The sequence below is a fragment of the Dunckerocampus dactyliophorus genome, chromosome 11, assembly GCF_027744805.1.
Source record: "Dunckerocampus dactyliophorus isolate RoL2022-P2 chromosome 11, RoL_Ddac_1.1, whole genome shotgun sequence".
NCBI lineage: Eukaryota > Metazoa > Chordata > Actinopteri > Syngnathiformes > Syngnathidae > Dunckerocampus > Dunckerocampus dactyliophorus.
The window spans coordinates 22,775,033-22,802,776 of record NC_072829.1 but is presented as its reverse complement, the minus strand read 5'-3'; the positions used below and the strand labels follow the sequence as shown (position 1 = coordinate 22,802,776).

The 27,744-nt window shown below is 41.0% G+C and overlaps 1 protein-coding gene across 4 annotated transcripts in view; it reads left to right on the top strand.

Moving 5' to 3' along the window:
• Positions 1 to 27,744, top strand: part of unc5a (unc-5 netrin receptor A) — a 199,361-nt gene that overhangs the window by 108,762 nt on the left and 62,855 nt on the right. For all 4 annotated transcript variants that reach the window (XM_054791917.1, XM_054791916.1, XM_054791918.1 and 1 more), the window contains exons 3-4: positions 23,136 to 23,279; positions 27,234 to 27,337. In XM_054791917.1, the coding sequence (XP_054647892.1) occupies positions 23,136 to 23,279; positions 27,234 to 27,337 (248 nt within the window). The remainder of the gene's footprint in view (positions 1 to 23,135; positions 23,280 to 27,233; positions 27,338 to 27,744) is intronic.

The window sequence follows — 27,744 nt, the reverse complement described above, 5'->3', positions numbered from 1 at the left end:
GACTACTGTTTTTTCTACTATCTATCACATTATTACATTATCTCATTCATTTTTGATGTATTCAACTAGAAGAGATTGTATTTGGAATACAGGAAGTGAACAAATGTATTGCAATTGATGTAAATTATTGATCCTTTTGGACATGTGGAATTGTGAATTGTAATATATGATGTATTCCAATATAACTTGTTTGCATGTTCAAATAAATCCAACCCTTACCATTGCTGGCACTTCTTTGTGTGATTGTTAGAGACATGTAGACGTCACGTTTGTACATACACATTGCAGGGTCAGTTGTCTTAAGAAGCTCCTTTGAACATGAATGAGAAAAGAGATGTCACAATTTGTCCTTCTTCTCCTGGTATCAATGTCTCCTATTGATCCATGCTTGAGTCTATCGGTTCCTATTACGTGCCCTCAGTAACTTATCTCAATTGTTGTGGCTGTGACGGCTTCCAAAGCCTCGGCTGGCTCTGCGCCTTTCCCAGGTCATCCTTTATGGAAAAGAAGGAACGGGGATGTCTGGCCAGTCTTAATAAAGACGTATCCCCTCTGAGCAAATCAATAGTGACAGTATGTTTGCATAGATTAGGAGATTCTCCCGCTGTATGATTTCTCATCAGACACATGATGAGAATAGGGAGGATAGGCATTTGGGCAGAGGATGCTTCTTTGGGCCAGACTGATTTGATTGTGTTTGCATTTCATCTGCCTGCATTGATGGAAATGATTTTGATCCTGCTGCGGTATTGTCACCTCTGCAGAAAAACCTCTCAGGTGGAAAATACATGCATTTCATATTCCTATTTCAATAAACCTCAGCGACTGGTTTATAAAGACACGGGCAGATGATGTGTTCTTTGCTGATTGAACTGGTTGTCAACAAGGCTTCCATGATGCAAACAGAAAATGATGAAGAAAATCATAACGTGCCACAGATTTGCCTCGTGCTTTATGAAAGTACTTTTTTTTCCCAGACACAATGTTAATAAAATGCCTTGTGATATTCCCTTTTTTAATAAGTGGGCCTACCAGTTTGTACCTCTGTCCTATGACCCTCAGGTTTATCAGCAGCAGCACCGAGCCGTCATCAATCCTTGAAGTCTAAAAACCACGGATGACGTGGTCAGTAAATCTTTTAAATCCATCCATCACTTTCTCATTAGAACTAATAATGTGTTATGGCACCAAGGGGCTAACCCCTGCGTCTGCAAGGGTGTGAGGACTCATTTTGTATGAAATATGTCTTTTCTGATTGACCCGATCCCAGACTGTAATATGATGACATATTTAATTTCTGATCTAAAGGGAAGATAATCTAGGCTTAGCCAAAATTATCTCTGACCTTTATTTTAATACTTTAGATGCGTTAACACCTCCCACCCACTTTCCCTCTATTCTACCTTCCTGCATCGCTTTCTCACACCCACATGAATACAGATATTAAGTTCTACAGAAGATCCCTTTTACCACAGGTTTCTGTTGAAGCCTTCTGGTGATTTCAGGTAGGAACCATCCTAACGACTGCAGGGCCACACAACAGTGATTAAACATGATCTTTAATGGGGGGTTGAGGAGCAGCCGTGCTGCAATTTAACTAAAATCTGATAATGAACAGGAGGAAATAAGAATCATGGGAGAAGAGGACAATATAGTCCTAAATGAACAAAATGGCCTTTTACCACCTGCTAAGCATCAATCAGTAGCAGAGGGGACTAATTGATAATGCATTATTCGTAGCTGCCCCCATAATGGGACTTGTATTTCATCCTGTCCTTGACTGCGGGACAGAGCAGGAAGGATTTGGCGATGAAACCCGCAAAGCAGATGGCAAGGTGAATTGTTCCCGTAAAACATCTGCCAACACGTTCTATTAGGCTTCTCAGACAGGTCAGCTGTCACTGTGTGCGTGCGTGCGTTTGCACATGCGTGTTCAAGGAGGGAGTTAAGGATTGCTTTGTGTGTTCTGGGGAGGAAAACGAGTGTGGTAGAACGTTACTTGTGACGAATCTCGGCTTTGATCTCTCTGTGTGCCGTTTGCATGTTCTTTCCAAGCGTGCGTGGGTTTTCTCCAGGTACTGCAGCTTCCTCCTACATCCCGAAACATGCATGTTAGGTTAATTGGAGACTCTAAATTGTCCATAGGTGTGAATGTGAGAATGAGTGGTTGTTTATTTGTGCCAGGGTATGCCACACCTCTCGCCCAAAGTCAGCTTGGATAGGCTCTAGCTCACCTGTAACCCTGAAGAGGATAAGCATGCAAATTTTGAAGTGCAGATTCAGGAAGTCGTTGGCGTGCAGTGTTCCATCGCTCACGGTACACCTTTTGCATATTTGTTATTTCGGGGATTCTTTTTTTTATTATTACAGAGTATGAACACTGTTACAGGCCGAGCCTGGCCCTTTAAGAAGAATTGCATTGTTAGAAATGCAGTGTCTCTCTCTTCCCTCTCTCGTCTGTCTGCACCGCCCATTGTTTTCTGCGTCCTGATTGGCTGCAGACAATTGTCAATCAATCTCCTTTGTGCCGTCCTGCCATGTCTCCTGTGTCACCGCTTGCTTGCTAGCTTGTACATGAATCTTCGGTTCGTCTGCAGCAATATGTTTTAACAAGGATACAAAAACGCTACAGCACAGCGGAAGGTCGCCAGGACGAAAAGGCAGTGAAGTATGTGTGAATGAATTTCTTGTGTTGATCCTTAACGTTGATCATTCAAATTCAAACGAAGGTTTGTACTTTTCTCAGAGTGTTTAAACAAGAGAGAAATGTGAGAAAATGGAAAACGTGTATTCTGTGTATGGTGAGGGGTTTTACAGCCTTAAAACGTATGTAAGAATTGTAAAAAAAATTAAGTTGGCTACTTCGCGGATTTCACTTATTGCGGGCTAGTTTGGGAACTTATCCCCCATGATAAACGAGTGAAGACTGTAGTGAAGTTGGACGCTAACATCACATATTGAGGTCTTATGCAGCGGTCGTAATTTTGATCAAGTGTAAAATTACTACAGCTTCTGCTTGGACCGCGTCAGTTGTTGAACTCCGATGGGGGTGGGAGTCATAACGTCTCAATGAGTGACGCTGGGAACACGGAGTGTAGGTAGGATTGCAAGGTTTATAGTGTGTCTTTCTGTGTAAACATCCCATGTTACAATGTGGTGCTTATAGACAAGTGCGGCCTATACATGGACAACATTTTCTCTTTAAATATGGTAGGTGCAGCTTATATTCAGGTGCACTCAATAGTCTGGAATTTACGGTAATGAAAAATACTTTTTTACACAATGACATTGTCTCTGTTCTCCTACTTGTACTGTAGTGGCCTTTACGCTGGTATTATCCAATATAGTAGATACAATAAGAATAAATAAGCCATTTAAGACATAAATACGACTCCTGCTCATGTGTGTTACTATAAATGTGTTCCCTAGAGGACCTGAAAGAGAGGCAGACAGGAAGTGACGTTGGGGGTTCAGAGTTGAGTTACAGCTTTGTGTGGGTAACGGCCGCAGAAGTACCCCGTGTTTGTATTTGGGATTATTGTGCCTGTTATAGATAATTCATACCTGCAATAAAAGCCTCCTGTTCCAGCAATCAAGTCTGAGCCTCGTGTGTCTCATAACATTACGATAACACTACTGACACCTAGTGACCAGTGGGGAATATCAACATCTTTGAATGTGTCTTTTGATTGCCTTGTATTTGTTTCTGTTAATTTCGCCATTTTTGTGCTTGGAAATACTCACTTTAGTCAAAAAATGTATAACATTTGCTTAAATATGTTGCTTTTTTTTTTACTAATAATAGGCCGTATTCAACCACGAAACAGCATGATTTATCAATATGTTTTTCAACTGTGATAGAGTGAAGCTGTGGACAAATTTATTTCATGTAAAATTGGTAAAAGTAAAGGCGTATTGTTTTTATACTAATTATTAATCACATACAGATTCAGGATTCAACAATATTTAATCTATTCTTTCTTTTTGATGTATTTTTTTTTTTGTCTCGCGCATCCCTTTTTGAAGTTACTCTCTGCATGCACGCATAATGAACTGAACATGAGTTGCAATTAGCAGAACAAAGACAAAGTGTGATAATTACGCTTCACCAAACACTGGAGTTTCGGTCTCCCACGCGTACAGTCTTTGTCCTCCCATCAAAACATATCTGGTGTCGTGTCCTGGGTTTGTTTTCTCTGTCAATTTTTTACATCTTCCAAAAAACTGAGCCCTTGCAGAAGAAATTACATTTGTGTAGTTATTTTTGAAGAAATTGTATTGTTCTCTTCAACACTTTGTGGCATTCAATTTGGTATGTTTTTGTGCAATCAATGAATCCGCCTGTTTGAAGATTGCCAGGAGTAAGTATGACCTTACAGCAGTGCTTCTCAAATAGTGGGGCGTGGTGAGGTGTCGGGGGGGCATGAAAGGCATGGGAGGCTATACTCATAAAGTTCCTTAAAGTTTCAAGGTCGACAGGTCTGCACGATGCTGGTGCCAGCAACTCATATGTTTGTACAACAAATAAATGAACATTACTGGTTGTCAATAGTACTGTTTTACAGTAGAAGAAACAAATAGATTTTTAAACTGCTATTTCCAGGTGTTAGTGAGTGAGCCTGTGAAGCTTTAGTGCAGAGCAGTTTTATAGACCTTCGTGGAAGTCATTTCCTCAGATCTGTGTAACCGTAAACTCTGCATGCCCTACCTGAGATGTCTGGAAGAAAAAGTGGTTCGTGTGCAGTTCATGTATTATCCAGTCCACCTGGACTGCACTTGTGCTGAGAAAATAGGGGCCAAAGTTGACAATGTGCTCAGCTTTGACAAAGTGAGCGTTTTGCACGTCGGAAGACGGAAAGAGCTGATTATGATTGCAGGCAATGAAGTTGGGTTTTATCTTTTTTACATGTCCACCCCATGGCACCGTCGTTTTCAAGCATTCCTCCACGTGGCACCCGAATGAAAGATGTGACTGTTCGCCTGACAGCGGTGTGCCGAGTGGGGGTTTGTGGTGTCAATCAGCACCTGCTCTGCTCAAATTGGTTTAGTAATAGTAAAGCTGGGGGTGTGGTGAGGCAGCTGACAGCTAAATAGTCCATGGAGATTTTTGATAGGCACAGGAAGTGAGTTGGCTGACAGTTAATGCTTTGTGTGTTTGGCCCCAAGGAGACTTTTACAGCATTTGTATTTTACACACTCCTGGAACAAACACCAACTCCTTTTAAACTGGAAGCTGCAGGGTGTCCCGGGTATGGGACAGTCATGCACGGGCAAAGGAAAAAAGCTCCAATGTCCCCGTGGAATGCTCTGTGAGACATGAAAAGGAGCACAGACACCATTTCTACTTGAAGTTTGAGGCGCGGTAGCTTTAAATGTGTCTAAAATCTACTGTATTTTTATGTAAAATAGCTAAAGGTAGACGGTGCATGCAGCCTGCTGGGTTAGAGGTCAAGTCGAAATACACATACATGTGCTCAGGGATTTAAAATCCCAAGTTTAAGCAAATGGTGGCTAATTTATTGCGCTGGTGCATTTGGTCTCTTATGTAGAGAGAAAAAAAAAACACTAAGAAAACATATCCATGTTTTTCGGGAAGTCTTTTCATCAGAGTGGATGTTCAATGAGGCGTGCTGACAGCAAAAGGAACAGCAGTACTGGTCTGGGACCCATCACAAAGCAATCCTGAAGATTTTACACCATCTGCATCAATAATGAATCACTTCACATCCTCTTAGACAACTGATTTGTTTTTATAAATCATTTTGTCTTTGGTGTCTCTGCAAAAGCCTCAATAAGCTGTCTTTAGGGCACTGCCATAAGCCTAGTTTACACTTACATGCATTTTGTCCCCGCAGTGGTGCGTAATTGTGCGTGCCAGTGACGTGCCACTGAGTAAATTGGTCGTAAAGTATGTGTCAGTTGTGCAATTCTACGTTCCAGTGCACACCGAACATTTTGAAATGTTCAAAATATGTGGCACGCATCATTTTTAGTTGTGGACGCATAGTGAACACACCAAACCCACCAGCTCTTGAAGCAAGTTGGGGGGGAATTCTCAAGTAGTTTGTCGTCTCTTGGATCATCCTTGTGAATTTCTGTTAATAACTAATCATCATGCCCAAAGCTATGTCTTCTTGTCAACAATTATCTCTCCCACACTGTCTGTGCCTTCTTTTTTCTAGTTTATGCCTTCTTCCTGCCCTTTCTGCAGCTGCAAGCTAATGTAGGCTTCTCTGGAGTTGAACATCTTGCAAATGGAGGAATTAACAAAGCTAGGGGTGATGCCTGCTGTTGCATAACATCACGCGAGACAAAGCGGGACCTAATAATGCCACAAATGCTTCACGTATTGCGGGAAGTTGGTGGTGACAGTGCATACCCATGCGGGAACAATGCGCGTTGCACATACCATGTCCTACACTAGACGTAAACATTTTTGGTCACGAATTGCATGCCAAGTGCGTAAACTAGTCTTCAGCCTTTTCAGTTGTGCCATCGAAATAACATGCATTGCCACGGTGAATTGTGGGACAATGTACAGGCAAAATACGTGCAAGTGTAAACACTGCTATATGGTGTTGTTACTTCACATTACTAATATTTGGAAAATATGTTTAAAACATGGGTATAGGTTTGCATAAAACCGGAAAGAGTACACGCATCAGTGTGCTTGATGCTCGACACACTATGGCTACGACAACAATAAGAATAAAAGTGGAAGACCGCAATATAGAACGAGGACTAGTGTGAAAGTACTGGTTGGACATTTCCACCTGAAGTTCAAGGAAACTTTTTCAACTTCTGACCACATTAAAGGGTTCCATTTTCCTCTTTCACTGCCTTTCCTCAGGTTTCAGCATCAGTTTATTTATAAAATACACAGCTCTCTGTCTTGCATCGACTTGATAAATCATTTACACAGTTGCATTTGAACAAAGAAATTAATATTTAAAGACTCAATGCGTGTTCGGTCTACAGCACTTCATCCCTTTGTGTCATTATAGTTGATTCAGACGAGAAGCATGTTGACTCAGCCTCCATGTGAACACTAGGGCATTAGGTGCTAAAAATGGACCCTGCATTGTTTTTTTTTTTGTTTGTTTTTATACATAGTATGTATACTTCTCTTTCATTCTTACACATTCAGACCCAGCAAACTTTTAGATTCCCAGATTCCCAGATAGATGACATTAAATGCTTATATTCATTTCATGTTGCCATGTGTCATTGGCTAAACCTCTGCTATCATAACACACATGATGTTTTCAAATAATGCTTTTTCAACTCAGCCATGCCGTGAAAGCTGTTAAATGTAATATTCTAATCAGGCAATATGTTTAACCTTCAGTCCCTTTTAAGTGGCTTTCTTTTTTTACTTAATTAATATAATCACAATGTTATTGAGACAGTCATGTTTGGCACCGACTCTACTTGTTGTTTTATACATTATTGAGAAAATGCGTCCATCTCATTTGACGTTTGAGGATTTGTATCAACTGTCACCAGGTGTTTAGAAAGATATCAGTGGTTTCCACTGAATTACAATATGTAGAAATATGTGTTTGACCATGAATAGAGATTCCTGAGAAGTAGACAATAGAAAATATTGAATAGGTTTAATGGATGGTGGCCCTCAGTGGCTATTTAGTGACACTGCAGGGGGGTTGCTCAAATGTTCTTAGCTACCTGAAAGAGGCGTCACTTGTATGATGCTAATTAAGCCCATTTCTGAGTTGATCTTTGTTAGTTTTGTGCCGTTTCCCCTCATTGCCCCTGCATGCAGTGAACAAGCATGTTGAAGTAAGTTTTATGTCTACGGTCTGTCATGAAAATCAGTGCAGTAGATATGGAGTTACATTACAGGAGTTACGTTCCGAGACCACCCGGAATGGCGAAACATTTTTGAAATTTAAAAATACATTTTAAATTAATTCATTTTAAAATTTCAGGACATTAAATCTATACAGTCATCCCTTGCCAGGTCACACATCACTCCCTCACTGTATTGCGCTTTTTCAAATATTATCGTATTTTCCTGTGTATAAGCCGCACCCACTAAATTTAGAGGAAAAAACAGATTTGTTCTCATATAAGCCGCACCGGTGTATAAGCCACATGTGCCAATGTCATAGAGTGGCATATTATGGCGCGCATGAGTCCGTGAGGACCATGCAGCTCTTTGACAGGAGCCAATCACGAGTTAGGAGTAAACTCACAAAGAGCTTGTCAGTGCATTGGAAATTGCAGGAGGCCATTACTCAATATAACAGTCTGACTCACGGTTTCATCTCTCAGCAAATAACACTCAAACATTATACCTCAGGATTATAGACACATGTATCAATACAAGTTTTAAATGGACAAAGACAGCATTTTAAAGTGTTCCCATAATGCATTTCGGTTAATAAAACCATTTAATTAGAGGAGAGCATACAAAGCATACTTGTAGAAAATGGCTGCAATGCTGCGTCTGTCCACCAGAGGACCAAAACACATGGAAACGGTGACGTAGCGAAGGTGACGTCATTGCAGCGGCCCAATGAATGTGTTGCTCGGATGCAATGCATTATGGGAAACCTTTAAAATGTTGGATTTATCTTTATTTTAAGTCACATTGGGACATGTTTTGATATTTGTATATAAACCTTTTGAGTATGAAGTTGCCGTGTGCTGAAATTTGTGCTGTTAAGTCTGTTTAAAAGATGACACCGTGAGTCAGACTGTTATGTTCTTATTGGGTATATATAATGACCTCCACTGACAACCAGCGGGTTGACAAGCGTGTCATGACTGCACTGATAGCTTGTGATTGGCTCCCGCCAAAGAAAGAGCTACAGCTTCTTCACTGACTCACGAGCAGCACAGTATTTAAACAATCACTCGTAATTCCGAGGTAAAGGAGATGTCACAAGATTAGAATTTAGCCGCACTGCTCTATTAGCTCGCAGGGTTCAAAGTTTAAGAGGGCCGCACGGTGGCTGTGTGGTTAGCATGTTGGCCATACAGTCTGGAGATGGGGAAGACCTGGCTTTGAATCATGGTTAGGTTAATTGGCGACTCTAAATTGTCTAAATTGAGTGTGGAATATTGTTTGTCTATATGTTCTCTGCACAGGGTGTACCCCGCCTCTCGCATGAAGTCAGCTGGGATAGGCTCCAGCATACCCCCATGACCCCAATGAGGATAAGCGGCATAGAAAATGGATGGATGGATAATAAATAATTGTTGTTTTGTGTTTGACTTTGGCCCATTATTAGTCCAAAAATATTGAAAGGCATATGCAGTATTCTGGTCACCAGGCATTACTAGGCAAGTAATGTTACATTGATGAGACATTACCTTAGATTCCATTACCTTAACACTGCATGGAGTTATCCATAGCATATTCCACATGACGGTGAAAACAAGTTCTTCCCCTCCATGTGGAAGTGGTAAGTTTTTGGCTTCTTACTTTTTCCTTCTTCCCAACTCGGTTTGAAACGCTTTCATAAGTTTAGAATAAATAAATTGGATGCTAGGTAGCTTGCTCTGCTTAAAGCAGCCGCCGTCTCTTGTGTCCCTGTAGTGATCATGTAGCCTGCGTATAAGAGTTGCGCAATACGGTGTAAACAAAGAATAAAAGGATTGTAAAGGGGACTGGAGGGGTGCTACTTCATGTAATAATTATAAGAATGGTTAAAAAAAACATATTTACAACGCCATAAACCGGTTTTCTATGCTCTAACTACGAAAATATTCTATTTGTTAATATTGAATGAAATTCGCGTATCGCGGTCGGGTCTGGAACCAATTAACCGCAATAAATGAGAGATGGCTGTACTCCTATAAAAACTGTACATTAACTAGTCAAGTATAGATAGATTGTAAGGGGCATACTCATTATTATGATATACTGCGTGGGTCTGTCTCTCTGTGTGGAAGTATGAAGTAAACATGTTTATCTGTTGTGTGAGCAGTTGGTTTCTAGCATTTGAAGACACTGACCCTTCTCATTGTTGGAGGAGATTGTCCGCTAATCAGCTTTTTACATCAATGTGGTGCTAATTGTTTAGAAACTATTGATCAGAGCACACGGTCAAAGTTGTTGTTTATTGAGTGCATTAATATTGTGATGTCATTGCAGTTGGTGCAGCGTTGCAAACTGATGCAACCTACCGGCACCTGATTTTAAATTGATATGAGTCACTGTTAACAGCGACATTAAAGGGAACGACATAAAGCACAATTTTTCGGGTAAATATTCTTGTGTGCCATTTATCGAATCATGTTTTGTGGTTGGGCAGCATCGTGTTCCGCACCTCAGTTGATTGTATTCCCGAAGAAACATCCACTTTTGAACAAAACGGCGCTGTTGAAGGCCCAGGAGAGTCTAAGCAACAGTAGAGGAAAGGGGAAAAAACCCTAATGCAATTTGTATGGCGCAGAGCACTCTGCAGCCAGATGGGAGCTGGTTTGACTTACCTCGAGCTCTCTTCCTTATTTACTTCAGAGCCCAACCAACGCCATGTCAGACAAGGGGGAGAGAAACATGTTAGACAGAGCAAATTATCACGGCTTTCATGTGGCTAACATTCTATCAGATCTCCTACTCGGCCAAATGAAATGGAAGCAGAGGCAAAGTGCTCACGGCCTTCACCGCAAACGTGCTCTCATTTGAGGTAGGACAAGGTGTGTTTGGGAGATAAAGGAGCAGGTCCCAGTCACTCACTGCCTGAAGTCGGTTGCAGAGTGTTCTGTTGGTGCCAATCATCAGAGTTGGGATACTGGATGAGAATAATTACAACAAGGGCACTGTGGTAAATTACAGTGCTGCCTCTTTATGTGTGTGGGTGGGGGGAATCAGTGGGCGTGTGCCATTCAGGATAGGTTAAGTAAACTAATTACAAGGGCACCGCGTAAGTAGAAAAATCCATTGCTTTGACCTAATAATGCCCATTTGATGTAATCGGTGACCAGCAACCATGTATAAACGTGAATTCAGTGTCCAAGAAGCACTAATGGGGCCAAGCCTTTTGAGTTGTCATGGAAACCGGATGTCCCTCATAAGCAAAATTTGTTTGTGGTTCACAATATTATATGAAATACAACAATATATTATAACATAATATTGTATGTTATTGTCAATTGCTGCCAAATGTCCTCACAAAACTGTTCTGTCAAGCATTTCGTTTTTACACATTGCTGCTTGAAAGCTCAAAGCTCTTCAGTCAAGCATAAACATAAAAAACCTGGCTAGCGACTATGATAAACTCGATCAACTATAGTATTTGCTTTGAGTGTGAATAGAAAATTTGTTCTCACAACAAACAGTCTTCTTTTATTTTTATTTATTACTCAGTAACTATGTGCAGAGATGAGACAGCGACATATTTACCCACCAATTTCCATGCCTAACTGGTTTTGTTATATGGTATAAATACAGTAAATGCTGCAATATAACTGAGGTGTTTGTGTAATTCAACCGTAAAGAGGACAGGGTATTAACTGGAAGCAGACAAGAATTGGAAAGGCTTTGATTTGCACACTGAAAACTCATTATACTGTATATAACAGCTTATTTTTTTTTACTTGAATAACAATTTTGAGTACATGAGAAAGTAGAAAGGTCTTTGAGTGATCATTTGATCATTTATTAATGAGTATATTGCACAACACAGCAACAGAACCACTGTTATAAAACGAGTCGGGAGCAAACTGCTCAGCCTGCATTCACACGGGTGATGAGTTCATTGAAAACAACAGTATGGCAAGTCCCCAGCGGATTCCTCATTCATGGTGGTATTTCTTTACTCCCCTCCCTGAAGCGGCCACCTGAAACACCAACTAAACCAACGCAATAACTTGAAAAGTCATCTCTTACTCATCAGCTCGTGTGAGTGGCACTGCGGCATAGCAGAGCATGCTAGTGCAGCTCAGGTCGTATGAGTGTGTTTATGTGTTTTTTGCCGCTTGTTAATGAAGCAATTGGAATTGCATTGCGCCTATATCTTCTTTAACCACAAGCACAGGCGGGCATTACAGTTTGTTGATTATGTGTTGCAATTTGTGTAGAGGCTGACATCTCATTAGACAAGCTAGCCAAGCTACATCTCCTTTATTCACTGACACAAAAAGCACACACTCTATGGTGGTAAAATATGTGTAAAAAGGACCCTGAGATGCTTCTTTGAGACTGAATCAGTGGATGACATTACTCCCCTTCCACCGGGCGATGGCTCAAGCTGGGAGGTGGTGTGCTGAGCCCGGATGCAGGCTGGTAAGGAGCGCGGTGCGCACGCAACATCGTTAGCCTGACCAGAGGAGTTTGGCTTGGAGCTGCTGAGCTAATGTTTTGCATCATTGTTGTTTTAGTAGTTTAGCAGCAGCGACACTGGCAGAGCACAACAATGACAAGTTGCATGCTTTGAGGAACAGATGCAACACGTTCACTTTTTTTAAAATGTAAAATGCAAATCATTCAATATTGCGTACTTTCATAAGCAGTCATTGCAGGAATCCTTAACAGTTACAAAACAAAGCACAGTTTTTAGTAGAACACATTTCTTCATTCTTCATTTAGTCCAGGGGTGTCCAAAGTGCGGTCTGGGAGGCATTGGCAGCCTGGGACTTGATAAACTATAGTATTTGCTTTGAGTTTTGTTCTCGCAATAAACCATATCTTTTTGTTTATTTGTATTTATTACTCAGTAACTATATGCAGAGATTAGACGGCGACATATTTACCCACCAATTTCCATGCCTAACTGGTTATGCGGTGTAAATAGAGTAAACGGTAATCTAAATGTATTACATTATTTGTATTTAAATATTAAAAGTACTCCCTGCTTTTCACACGCCCCCTGACACCACGCACCCCTGGGGGGGCCCGCCCCACTATTTGAGCACTGGTTGTAGGGTGATGTGCAGGGTTTCATCACGTTTGATATTCAAATGAGTTATTCTGTTTGATGCAGTTTAAGACAAAATAAGGTTCGGACCTTCGCTGTGACAAAAAAAAAAAAAAAGTCATAAACGGACCTTATTCAGTTTTAACTGAAGAGCCCTGATATATGCACCAATCCCTTGTTTATCGCGCTTAATTGGTTCTAGAACCGACTGTGATAAGTGCATTTCCACAAAGTAGGATTTCTTATTCATATGTTGAATATTTTCGTAGTTGTAGCATTTTAGAGCATAGAAAACCTGTTAACGACCTTATAAATATGTTTTTTTTCACATTATTAGAGCCATGTTGACATGAAATAACACCCCATAGTCATCTTTATACTCCTATTACCCAATATAGTAGACATAAGAGAAAGGCATAAATAAGAGATAATATAGACTCAGTACTTCCTGCAGTGACTTTTGTCTCATCAATGTAGCATAACTGATACCTGGTGACTAGCGTATAATACTACACATCACAATGTCTTTGAATGTGTCTTCTCAACACCCTGTATTTGTATTTTAGTTCATTTGGCTGTTTTTAATCCTTGAAAATGCTTAATTTAGCAAATAAAAATATGCTGAAATATGCATATTGGCTTGTGGCTGTGAATTGTAACATGAAGCATTCAATGTATACTGTATGCATGTTCGAAATAAATGAAACCATAACCGTATTGTTGTACTAATAATAGGCCGTGTTGAACCATGAAAAACCGTGTTTAGAGTGAAGACGCAAAATTTGAAGCATGACGTGGCAAGGGATGAATGTGTGTGTGTGTGTGTGTGTGTGTGTGTGTGTGTGTACACACATACATATAAATATATATATATATATATATATATATATATATATATATATATATAATTTTTTTTTTTTTTTTTAAAGGTGCTACTAGGTGTGTGCTAGTGTTATGAATATCAACATTTGCACTTATGTAACCATTTTTACTGTCATTTTTTGTTTATTTTATTTCTGCAATGTTCCTCGGGCCAATAAAAAAAAAAAAAAAAACAAGCTCCAGACTGCAAATGGCCCCCTGGACTGCACTGTGGACAGTCCTGCTGTACACGTACAAAATGTTATAAAAAGAGTTGTTTCGGCGGCCATGGACACCAATGGCAGGTAGATTAATTAGAACAAGTATGGAAACATGTGGTACCTATCCAGTGTTGCTTTTTGGCCCCTAAATATAGAAACTTACCCATAATGATGCATATTGTGACACTGAAAAGTTACTCTGAGGATTTGGCCAGGAATTCGTTAGCACTTTGCAAAGCTGTGAACACCTGTTCAGCTTCAATTTGTGTGTCATTGTTTCCTGCATTGCTGTTACATCCTGTGTAGAGTGCTACTTTAACAAATACTGTAGGGAAGATGTCACTCTCCTGATGCTTATCTATTTGTTTCAGAACCTTTTATACTCTTACATCTCTGCGTTAGGTTTTAAACTTGCGTCTATGCAGGTTCCAGGACTTAAATCAGTTCTCTCTGGCTCTGCATGATTCCCTTTCATCAAGCCAATCTGAATCTCCTTGAAGTGTCATTGGACTGAACCCAAACAGATTGATTGGACCACTACCTGCTCTCCTGTTTGTCAGCCATGAATAATCTGTAACGACATTCAGAGCATCGGCGGGGGCCTTGCCGCATGCATTCATTGTGTAAAATGGACAGCTCAATCAAAAGAAGCTCTTGAAAAGCTGGTTATAACTGCGGGCAGCGCCTTGACCCAGAATGCTGTCCCAGTGACTTGAGCCCTAACCTCGCCAGCATCCTTGAATGGAAGCAGAGGGTGCCTTTTTGCCTCCTCCCCTCACTGCTGCAGTTGCCCTCCCTCTTGCAGTTTAATAGAAGCCGTGCTTCACTCAGAAGGCCACACCATACTTTTTAAAAGGGGGGGCGCTTATGGCGCCACCTGCCATTCTTAGCGCTCCACCCATCATCGCGCTGCTTTACATAGTAATTGAGGTTTGCAGACTTTATGGCATGGCAGTGATGGCCTTGGTTGTGTGAAGTGGCGTTTACTTTGGGTTATTTACACAATATTGCAAAGAACAAAGAACAAAGTTGCAAGTACAGACGTCCCTCGCCATATTGCGGTTAACATTTTGCAGCTTTACTCTATCACGGGTTTTCAAACACTGAATACGGCCTATTATTAGTAAGAAAACATGCACATTTAAACCAACTGTATGTATTTTTGGTCTAAATTAAGCATTGTCAAGCATAAAAATGACCAAAATACAAATTCAAGCCATTAAGAAGACGTATTGAATTCAAATTGTGAATGAAGTATTCTATATTGGTCACTAGGTGACAAGCACCAGACTTGATCACCGGAACAACAGTCTTTCATTGGAGATTTAAATTATTTCACAAAAGGCACAATAATAATAATAACATAATAAGAGGAGCAATAACCCTATTGTCACAGCCACAAGCTAAAACTCAACTCTGAACCCTGATGACATTTTGTGTCCGCTGCCCATTCTGCTGCCCTGCTAGCACCGGAACACAATTACTGTGACACACACGAGCACAAGCACAAATCTTATTTATGTCTTAAATGGCCTATTTTCTCTGATTATATCTACAATATTGGGTAATACAAATCTACAGGAGTCTATCCATCCATCCATGTTCTATACCGCGTGTCCTCACTACGGTCGTGGGTATGCTGGAGCCTATCCCAGCTGTCTTCGGGCAAGAGGCGGGGTACACACAGCATTACATCCAGAATGCTGCTGCTTGAGTCCTGACTAGAACCAGGAAATATGAGCATATTAGTCCAGTACTCAGGTCTCTGCACTGGCTTCCTGTTGCTCAGAAAATAGACTTTAAAACAGCTCTGCTTGTGTACAAGTCTTTTCATGGTCTTGCTCCAAAGTGCATCTCTGACATCTTAGAGCCACATGAACCATCTCGGGCTCTGAGAAGCTCAGGGACGGGTCTCCTGCGGGTGCCCAGAGTCAGGACTAAACATGGTGTGGTTGCGTTTTAGTTTTATGCTGCCAAAATCTGGAACCGTCCTCCAGAAGATGTGCGACAACCCTCAACGTTGGTAGTGTTCAAATCCAGGTCAAAAACACTTCTATTTTAACTGCGCTGTTCAATTTTAAATGATTTAAAAAATTTTGTTTTATGGAATTTTATGTCATGATTTTAGAATGATTTTGAAGTGATTTTACCCTTCTTTTCTGTAAAGCACTTTGAATGACCTTGGGTACGAATTGTGCTCTGTAAATAAATATGCCTTGCCTTGCCTCACACTCTGGACGCCAGCCAATCACAGAGCACATATAGACAACCATTCACACTCACATCGACACCTGTGGACAAATTAGAGTCGAAAAAGAGACTATATTGGTGTTATTTTATGTCCAGAGGGCTCTAATAATGTTAAAAACGTATTCAGAAGACCCTAAACAGGTTTTCTCTGCCATAACTACGTAAATATTCCATTTATAAAGAAGGAGTCCTACTTTGCGGAAATAGTCAGGAACCAATTGACCGCTATAAACGAAGGATTGCTTGAAAGAGCAAAGGAAAGCTGCAAATGTAATGAATGAATGAGTGAGAATGAGTGCCCCACAAATGTAAATCTGATCTCAGAACAGCAACTACTATCTTTCTTTAGGGACATACAGTATGTCATATATGAATTGAATAATATTTCTTGATAACACAAACCCAGCAAAAGAGGCAATTCCAGTTGGTATAGTTCTTTCAGAATACGGCTTACACTGATGTTTTTTTTAAACTTTATTTTCATGAAATGATCTCCTTTTTGGTTTGAGTAAGTATAATTTATCTTTCCTTTTTCTTGTAGTGTACCCCTGGATTCAAACTAAAAATGCCTCTCTTTTTTTGTTGTTGTTGCTCAAAACAGGTTCAGCCTGGCTTTGGTTGTGGATTTATTTCGTGTTGGATAGGTAGTAATTGGTCTGAAGAGGGCTGTATTGTTGCAGTCTTGAAAAGAAGTACTGGGCACCCAATGCTGGGATGACATTGATGCCATCCGGTACAAAGACGAAGCACAGTAGGAAATGAAACACTTACAACATGCTTTTGACGGGTGGCTAGAATGTGGTGACAGTCCCTTAAAAGCCTCATCTGTGATGTCTCCTCTCAACCATTGTGAACGTTGTTCTCTTGAAATGGTGCATTGGCCTGATGTAAAGTCGCCCAACCCTAATCCCCTTATATCTCCTGATGAATCCTCGCCACACACACAGCAAGCATGGCACCTAATTGAATTTCCTTGTGTTCACAATGAACACACACCCAGGACCTGTAAGTTCCAGTCTGTGCCTTTGATAAGCAAATGACCCCTATGGAATTGAGGTCACACCCTGCGAAAACAAGAGTGTGGCAAGGAAAACTAAAGTCCTGCACTCGGCCACATTCACAATCGACTCACTCGAGATTGAGTCCAGTGATGTTTGGTTGGTATGTTGAGCCCCGCTTGGTTCAAGTGGAGATTACCTACAGACACACAAATATTCTTTGTCTTCTTGGTGCACATTTTGAAAGGGATCCATGAGCAAGTAGTCCTCATTTTTTGGAGAATAAATCCAGCTGCCACATTTTCCAACATGCCAATTTTCCAACTTATCCACCAAAAACTACAAAAATCCAAGGCACTTTCTAACCCCGTTAAAATGCCTATTATTTTTATGGCATGTCTCAATGGACCTTATTCAACCCCGACGTGTTTCAGCCATCCGGCTCGAAGGGGGAGAGAGTGCCTTGCATTTTTGTAGTTTTTGCAGCTACAACTGCCATCATTATTTTAACTTTTATTAGTTTTTATTTCACTGTGTGGAAAGACGTTCAGCAGTTAAAAGCGTCATGCTTAGGTTATGCATGCCAAGTTATAAAACATTCCAAAAGGTACCTGCATTGTTTTGTGACTCAGTTCAATTTTAAAAAGTGTGTTTTCCCAGCGCGCCGCACTATCTGAGAAGCACTGGCCTCAAACTAAACACAATTTTCTTGCACTTCCACATTTTCTGTTTGTAAATGCACAAATCAAGAAAGGCCAGGATCAGCGACTGTGACAACACACTCACCTGACACGTGCCAGCATCGCTTTCCATGCACACTTGGAGTCACAGCAAGTTCTCAGACGATGGCTTTCTCCTTCACCACTGACAGCGTTGATATCCTAAGCCCCTTCCTGTTTTTGACTTTGATTGCTTGTTGAGAGGGAAGTGACATTGATGAATGTTCCGGTGTTCCGAAAGTTGAATGAAAAGTTGAACCTCCAAATGAGAGCGGTACGAGTCGAGGAGGAGAGGGGAAACGCTGTGCATTGAGGTGATTTGCCACTGCCAGTGTTGAATTTCTGCATAAATGACTTCCCTGCAAACACTGCAGGGTGGGCTTCAACAGATCTATTTTTTTCTTCTTCACATGTTGTATTTCTGTATACAGTAATCCCTCGTTTATCGCTGGTAATTGGTTCCAGACCTGACCGTGATAAGTGAATTTCCCGCAAAGTCGGTTTCCTTCTTTATAAATGGAATATTTTTGTAGTTAGAGCATAGAAAAACAGTTTATGACCTTGTCAATACAGATTTTAAAATTAAAAGCCCTCTAGACATGAAATAACACCAGTATAGTCACCTTTACGTTTGTATTACCCAACATAGTAGATCAAATCAGAGAAAATGAAACATAAATAAGACTCATGCTCGTGTGTGTTGCAATAAATGTGTTGTGCACGAGGACAGGAAGTGACGTTGGGGGTTTAGCTTGGCATGGGTTAGAGCTGCAACAGTAGCCCATGTTATCATTATTATGATTATGATTATTATGCTATTATTATTGTGTGTGAGATAATTCAAACCTGCAATAAAAGCCTATTGCCTATAGTGCTTGTATGTTTCAATGAACACTAAAGTAACATTACTGACACCAAGTGACCACTGTAGAATGCTACAGTACATATCACAATTTGAACGCGTCTTCTAAATGCCTTATATTTGTATTTTAGTTCATTTAGTCGTTTTTATCCTTGAGAATGCTTAATTTAGGTAAAAAATACAAAAACATTGCTTCAAAATGCATATATTTTTAACTAATAATAGGCCATATTCAACCGCGAAACAGCATGATTTATTAATACATCTTTGAAAAACCATGATACAGGGAAGTCGTGAAATTTGAACCGCGATGTGGCGAGGGACGACTGTATGTCTTTGTATGTATTTTATGTCCTATGTGAGCTAACATGCAAGTGTTTATTACACGTTTAAATGCGGTATGTCGTCTGTTATCTGAATGTAATCTTTGGCTTAGAAGATGGCCGTGGTAACAGAGGGCATAGGTCAAATGGGTTTCTTTTCACATTTCTGCTTTTCAATGGATGTCCCGCCAAACTCTGTTATTGTCAGACACGATTCCATCTGCGCTAGCCGGGGGTCAGAGGTCATATCAGCCCCTTTTTTTTATGTTTCTTTGTCAATTCTCTAGCCTTCAAGTGTTTTACAGCTAATCGGTGTCTCTACACACACCCTCTGCTTGTTTCTCTGAGGTTGTAATTAAAGTCTCATTTATAAATGCAGCTCAAAGCGAAGGGGGGGGATGGGATGTCACACTTTTAGTCCTCACTTTATGTGAAGTGAACAGTTCCGCATTTGCAGGTAGTGTAAATTCTTGCTTGCATGTTCTTGAGGCAGTTGATTATACATACAAATATGTGATATTGATACAATTGAGTCATAAGTGTGTCAATATTAACTGCTCTAAGCTTGCAGTCCTATTTTACTTGCCAAACACCCTGATTATGGGTGGGTGCGCATTAATTGGAGAGAAATTGGACAGAGTGACTCTCAGCAGTGTTTCTTGAAGGTGTCAGACACAGCAAGCAGGTAATTATGGAGACGGAAAGAGATAAGGAAACAGAATGCAATTACCCTGGCAAGCAGAGCTTTTCAAATTGCTCCTCTTAGAATTTCTCACCTCAGGTTGCTATTGTTCATGCATTGCATCTCCATTCTGATCTTCTATTCCTTTCACCCTCTAGCTCAGACAAGGAGAAGTTTGCATTAATCAAATACGTTCCTGGAGCATTTCTAGGCACTGAATATGGGCTATTAGTGAACACCTAATATACTGTATGTCTTCTAATATATGGCATCTTGCTCCAAAGGATATGCGTATATAAACTGCTCTGAGAACAGTGTGACTCAAAGCTATTGCAATTTTTAATGCTGCACTGTATTTCATCTCTGCAGTTGTACCAAATGGATTTTTATTTTACGTTCAGGTTAGAGGGATGGTGCGATTGGCTGTCGACCAGTCCAGTGTGTACCCCTGCCTCTCGCCCGAAGTCAGCTGGGATAGGCTCCAGCATACCCCCGCTACCCTAATGAGGATAAGCGGCATAGAAAATTGATGGATGGGTTAGAGGGATGATATTTGATATTTGCCTTTCACTGTTGCAATCATTCCTGATTAGTTCAGATTTTTTGAAATTAAGTTGTAAGACTTCCCCATAAGCAGTATAGTGTCGTCAACAGTGACCTTTCCCCTACTTTGTCCCATGAGCAGAGTTCTGGTCAGTTTTTGGTGTTGAAGAAAGTCATTCTAGCTAGTCGGTGGGGGTCACGAAAACCTCCGAGCTCACAATCACTCAGCATTACTTTCGCTCCCTTCGTATCACTGCGTGCTCACTTTACCTCTCTCACGTTGCAGCGGTCGTCATCCGCGCTTGTAAACTCTGTGAAACACATACAGTGCACCACAATGGACAAGCGACAGCGTGCCGTGATACGAAGGGAGAGGAAATAACACTGAGCGATTGTGAGGTCTGACTTATTCATGTTGAACACTTTTGTGATGTATTCGTCTTTTGAATGCATATTGTTTTGAGAAGCAAAACGCTTCACTTTTGTGACTCCACCAACTAGCTGGAACTACTTTCACCAAAAACTGACCAGAACTCACTGACCAGCAGGTCACGGGTGAAGTGGAGGGAAAGTCACAGCCACTGCTGATGGGGTTGTCATACAACTGCATACAACGAAGACGTGAACAGCGATACTGGAAAAACATACCCAGCTATCACCATGTTAGACTTTCACTAATTGTATTAGGCCAGAGTAGGGATGTCCCGATCCAATATTCAGCATCGCTGCCAATCCGCTGCATTTTTAATATCTACTTCCGCCACGCGATCAGGCCGATCCGGTTGCCGTATCACGTTCATAATTTCGAGCCACACTCCAATATGGTAGGTGCAGTGATGCACCTCAAAGCTGTTTGCCACTCGACTCCCGCCACCCGCAAGAAGAAAAAAACGCAACACCACCATGCAGACATGTCCGCGGTGTACCGTGGTGGAGTTAGTTTCACGTTGGACGTCGGATATTCAGCTCCGTAGCTACAGCGGTAGCTATTTGAGAAGCACTGGTTTAAGGGAAGAGCTGCTGCCAGTATTGCTATCGGTATCGGTCATGAAGTGCTGGACAATATCAGTATATCTGATATCGGTAAGAAAGCCAATCACATCTCAATTGTACAGTTAATAAAGGTTTCATGATAGTGAGTTGGACCCTTGAACGGATTATTGCCATTTCCTATAAGGTCAAGGGCTGCAATAAATTGTATTACATTCTGTGGTTCCTCCAACTGTGAGAACAAGCATTGTTTTTGGAATTGCACATAAAGACAAGGGGACTGTTATATAATATACCAGTAGATGTGTTTGTCTTTCGTTTCATTTGACATTTTAAGGGGCAAAGCCCAATGTTGGCATAGTGCTGATTTAAGGGTAGGAAGGTTACTTCTGCTCCATTTGTCGATTCCCAGCAGTGCCCAATTTCTTACTTTAGGTATTTGTTCAAACTTTTAGGGGTTCTCTCTCACCGGCTGAGCCACACATTTTCTCCGCACGAGTGCGCACAGGCTTACGCGCAGAGAATAAAAGCAGGAAACTTACTTAACTTGCACTCAATATTTTAAGTTTTTTTTTTGCGTTTGTTGTGAGTGAAGCACGTACAAGAACAAGTTGATAGAATTCAGAGACACAGTGGTGCCTCAAGGCTGGATTTACGGCAAATGTATCCAAATGTATCCTTGGGCACACCTATCTGTGTGTGTGTGTGTGTGTGTGTGTGTGTGTGTGTGTCTGAAGCTACTAATCAGTAGTCCCTCCTATTGCCTTTACAGATAAAGATTGTCATACAAGGGCAATGTAGAACCTCAGTTTGTTTGCAGAAAACAACAATTTTCAATGATATCTGCAGACTGTGCAAGTACTTTACATAATTGCTATATACGAGTTGTGATGGCCTGATAGGTGCCACTTAGACAAGTTTCCACCAACATGTGTCTGGAGCTGGAAGCGATCACTGCAGACAGATCAAGTGTGTGTGTGCAGTGCAGGAGAGTCACAAAGTGCTTTTATGCAAATAGAAATTGAAGAGTGACACTCCATTGAGACTTAAATATACAGCCAGCGTGTGTGCTTCTGTGCCAGCCAGGCAGATGTGTCCTCTGTGGCTCCCTGGAAAGCTTTGTGTTCATATGAAAGGTTGAACACATTTAAGAAAAAAAACAAAAAAAACAGAGAGGAAAGATCAGATGGGGTGAGCAGGAAACCGGAGAGGAAACGAGGATATCGTCACCAAAGTGGAAAGAAAATAGGACATATACCAGCACTCTGCTGAAGACAACGCAAACGGGCTCTGCATTAGATCGTAAATAAAAGGTCAAAAGAAAATCAAGGCCTGTCCCTTAAATAAGAAAACTCCTGACGACACTAAATTGTTTGAACTTTTGCAGAGAGGATTTGTTTCAATCTTGTTTGGCTTCCTGAAGGCTTGTCTTTAAGCAATAGAGCTATTTTGTACTGCATTACAGAGATTTAATTACCTGGATTTAACTATAGAAGAGCAGCATAGGCTGGGTTGTTTATTTGTTGCGTGCATTTCTGCATTTCATTGCAACTGTTACTGCTTTATCCACCTTCCAAATGGCACCAGTGATAGCTGTAGGCGCTCTTCTCATTTTCCTCAGTTAACAAGCACTCTGTTTATATACGATTATAGTTCTCCGCTTGTTTATTCTGCACTACTTTCCTAATTACATGGCTGTATTTTTACGAAAAGTACAAAGACGTGATTCACTAGACAAAATCAAATACATTAAACCAGTTTCACCACATTCACTCGTATTTTTCCCTTTTTATTTGCAGCTTTGCCAGTCATGCAGGTGACAATAGAAATCACCAGACAGCAGGTGGAGAAGATCTTCGGCCTCGATGAGTACTGGTGTCAATGTGTCGCATGGAGCACTACCGGAACCCAGAAAAGCCAAAAAGCGTACATCAGGATTGCTTGTAAGTGTACTTTAAAATAATTACCATGTTAATAAATGCTAATGCTAATGAAATAATACTAATTACTAGGGGTGTCCAGGTTTTGCCCTAGGATTTTCCGAAGCTGTGGTGGTGGGCTGCATGGGACTGCCGCCGCTGTGTCGTTTTGCTGCTGCGTCTGCAATTTTATTTTATTTTTTTATACAAATACAATTATTTACAAATAATTTGACTTATTTATTTATTTATTAACTTATTTATTTAACATTTTTCAACAACTAGCAGAACATGAACCCAGGACATTGCAAAACTGTTAATTTAATGGCAAAGTTGCTGAGAGCACTTAAAGTGAGAGTTCAAAATGTCAAGCCTCTTTTTGTTACCTGATCTATTTAGTCCAAGTGTACAAATTGAGAGCCCTTGGTTATGATAGCACAGGTGTATCCAACTTGCAGCATTATTAAATCTACTTTGACAAAAAAGAAAGGAGAGGTGAGCTGCCAACATTTAATTGTAGTTTCTTTACAAAGTACATCTCCACTCAGCTCATTTATCATTAAATACAGGCATCATGTTTGAATAGAACACTTAGAAATCTACTAAGAGGTGAAGCAAATATTCTTTGGTGAGACTGAAACGTGCTCACATTTCAGTCTCATTCGATGTTTTGGCATCTTTGTGTACACATCTTGCGGCACTGGCGGCAGCTATCTAGCTCGTTTTTGTCCCACAAGCGAGCTACAAGTGGCTATGACGTTCATGGGGTACGTGCGACTTACTTTACTTTGTTAAAGTGTCACTTAACCATCTTGCTTTCTTGTTATCATTATAATACTTATGGCTTGTCTTGAAAACACTAGTTGTGTGTCTAACTTGTTAACATAAACATGTAGCGTCTTCAGCTTTAAGGTAGTGATGCTATCACAGGGGCCCCCAACAGGTAGCTCGTAAGCTAGCAGTAGCTTGCCAGCTGATTTTCAGCAAAGCATATTTGTTTCACCTTTTACTATTTTTAGAAGTGTTCTATTCAAACATGACACCTCTATTTAATGAGCCCACTGTGTGGAGATGTTCTGTGTAAATAAAGTACAATTTAAACATCGGCAGTCACATTAAACAGAAATAGCTCATCTCTCCTTTCTTTTTGTCAAAGTAGCTTTAATAGTGGTGAAATTGTAAAAAAAAAAAAAAAATGTTGCCATTAAATTAACAGTTTTGTTCTGGGTTATGTTCTGCTGGTTGTTGAAAAAAAAAATTAATAAATAAGTTAATTAATAAATAAGTCAAAAATGATTTGTGATAAACAAAAATTGCAGACGCAGCAGTGGCACAGCAGCGGCAGCAGTCCGCCTACCATGCAGCCCACCACCACAGCTTCAAAAAAACGTAAGGGAAACCCTGAAGTTTTCACTGGTTTTAAAGATAAAGTACTTGTCATTGTACGTCTAATATCTCGCAATATTGTAGCATTGAGGGAAGTTGCCACGGGAGTAGCCAGCAAGTCCCATGTTTGTTGTTAGCATTTAGTCGTTGTTACCCACATAGAATGGTACATTAGTTCATTGTTGTGTGTTAACTTACCTGTTACGTGTTGTGCTGTTAATTTGTCATTCTGTTTGATGGCCATCTGTCTGTTTGCACTATGTTGTAAAGCTAGTTGTTGGCTGCCACTTGCAATTTGAGAGAGAGCGCCTGCCTTAAGCAAGCTGAAGTGCCTCTGACTATGCACAACTACAATGCCATGTGATCTAAATTTATTCGTGGCCAGCTGCCACAAATACTGTAATGATGGTGGATGCAGACCATGAGAAGGCAGAACACGCATCTCTGTCTGCTCGTCAATCCATTATTGATTATAATAAAATAATGGAATGTACACATGAAATGGCGCTCCATTTAATCTTTAAGGTAAACCACCCGTGTTTGATATAACTGAAGCCCCGCCATCCACCCCACCGGTGCGTGACCGTGCTGCTAAAGAAGGTAACGCCGAGTGGGCTTGGTCTATTATGCCACACAGCAGCACAGCTGCCTGATCCACATGTTTCGGCCCTGACAGCTCAGCGGCGCAATATGGCCAAGTCAACTGGGATAGGCTCCAGCTTACCTGTGACCTTGAAGAATAAGTTGTATAGAATGGATGGATGGTTCCAGACCTGCATCATTCCTCTTTTTGCACAGACATTACTGTGTCTGTTCTACATATTCAAATATATACTGTAGATATTGTTTCAACTTATTTTTAACGATGGTTAACTTACTTTGACATATGTATGACTGTTAAGAATGTTCAAATGTGACTTAAAATGTTGCCCGCAAATAAGTTGAAGGTTGACCAGCGTCACCAAACTCATCGTGGTTAACGTTGGAGGTTTTTCTGTGCATACCAAGGGTTGGGTTTATGTGGTTATGTAGTTCTCAGTTAGTGTCAAGCCCGCTTGAAGAACATACTGAGTTTCCATAAAGATAGTAAATCTCTGATACACATTTTTTTAAAATCTACAATATTGCATTGCTCGTGTGAAAAGTGCATTTCATGTTAATGAGAGAGATACAGATATACATATGTATACATGTAATAAATGTACATATGTCATACTTTTTTTTTTTTCTTGATGACAACTTTGCCAGCACGCCAACACCCCCATGTGACCCAAAAATTGTAGAGGCCCCCTTAAAGTAACGGTGTAACTCCAACCATGCATATAACTATCATGGAATAAACCCATAATAATCCTCATTATGTTATTATTGACTGTTATCCCTTTAATGCCCTTCATCAAGAAATCCTTTTCTACCTCGCAGTGAAAGTGTCACACTAAATTTTAGTATTCATGAGCATATTTTTCCAGATAGGCTGTATCAACGACAATCCAGATGAAAGTAGCTGGAATAAAAACAGATCTGAAATTTATTGCACTGTAGCAACCATAAATCTGTCTGGGGAACACAGGCGCATCCCTTGCGGCAGCCTCAAAAGCTTTATTAGAGGAAGCCCTTTTCCATTTGAGTATTTTAAAACATTCTACCTATTAATTCCAGCATAAATATGCATTATTCTAGACAGCACCACCTTCACCCAACCAACCATACCTTCAGAAAACATGCGCTTATTATCTAACCTTGTTTCATTCGGACGTAAGACGAGGACACATCCATGAGCTCACGCATTCATTTAACTCTGATGATCTCACATCTCCTGTATCGGCCGCATTTCATTTGCAAAAACACTCCGTCTTAATGCTCCTCTGAGAACGAGCTCTCCCATTAGTTAAAAGGAATTCACCAGCAGCTCACAGCCGCGCCCTATGCCCCTCGCGACACAGTAACACATCGATTCACTCTGAGTGCAAACCCCGGGCAGACACATCAAATTAGTGCCAACCTGCTAGCTATCAGCGGCCTGTCTGGCTCATCAGACACAAGCAGTCGTCCATTTATTTCCACCTGAGAAGATCCAGCAATGCTAGCTTTACTTGTGTAACTCACAAGCCTGACTTATGGGCAAACATATAGCACCAGTAAAAGTATTCAATGAGATGAAATGTGAAGCTTCATGCAGTCAGCCAAGCTTGCAGGAGCTCTTGTCCAGGTGCCTCAAGGCTTTGTTTTCGTGTGGCTGCTCCAAGCCCTTTTACAGATGGAAGCTGCAGGCAGGCGGCTGCTGGAGAGAGTGGGTGGCGCAGGAGAGGGGGGTATTAGGAGGAGTGAGCGGTAATGCAATTGCTTTTGCTTGATGCCGGCCCCCTCTGGCAGCAGACAAGCATCTCTGAAAAAGCCAGGCAGCCTGTAATAAGCAACATGGTTGGTGCCACCAATCCCTGTGTGGCTTCGGGGGGCCAACTGGAGTGCACCGCACTCAGCAAGGCCCGCTGGTGAACATTTTGGGGTTTAGCTTGGCGGAGCTTTCATTTACACTCCACATGCAGTTACAAATAGCCTAATTGGTTGTGTTTCTTTGTGCTCTCTCCTCAGACCTGAGAAAGAACTTTGAGGAGGAGCCTCAGGCTAAAGAAGTGGCATTGGACCAGGAGGTGCTATTGCGCTGCCATCCCCCCGAGGGAGTGCCACCAGCGGAGGTGAGAATATATGAAAGATATTTATAGGGCCCCATCTAGCATCCATTTACCCTTTCTTCACCAGGCGGACAAAGGGCAAATAGAGGCTCAGGGATCATCTCCCTGGCATTTCCTCAGCTTCCACCGGGGAAAAGACAGCCTATATGGATAAATTACACCTCTAATTATCCCCTCTTATTGATTTATTATCTCTCTCACATCTCCAAGATGCCATATATCACATCGGCTCATCATATCGCCCAGGATAAGCTGGGAGGCTTCACTTCACGTTTGGCATCTCTAAAGGCCTATCTATAATTAATGGCTCTATTTGACTCGCTCTCGCTCGCTTCTTTATTCCGTCCTCTTTGCCATCTCTCATAAACTCTAAGGCGAACACAGGAACGCTGCATGAGATTTTTTTGGGG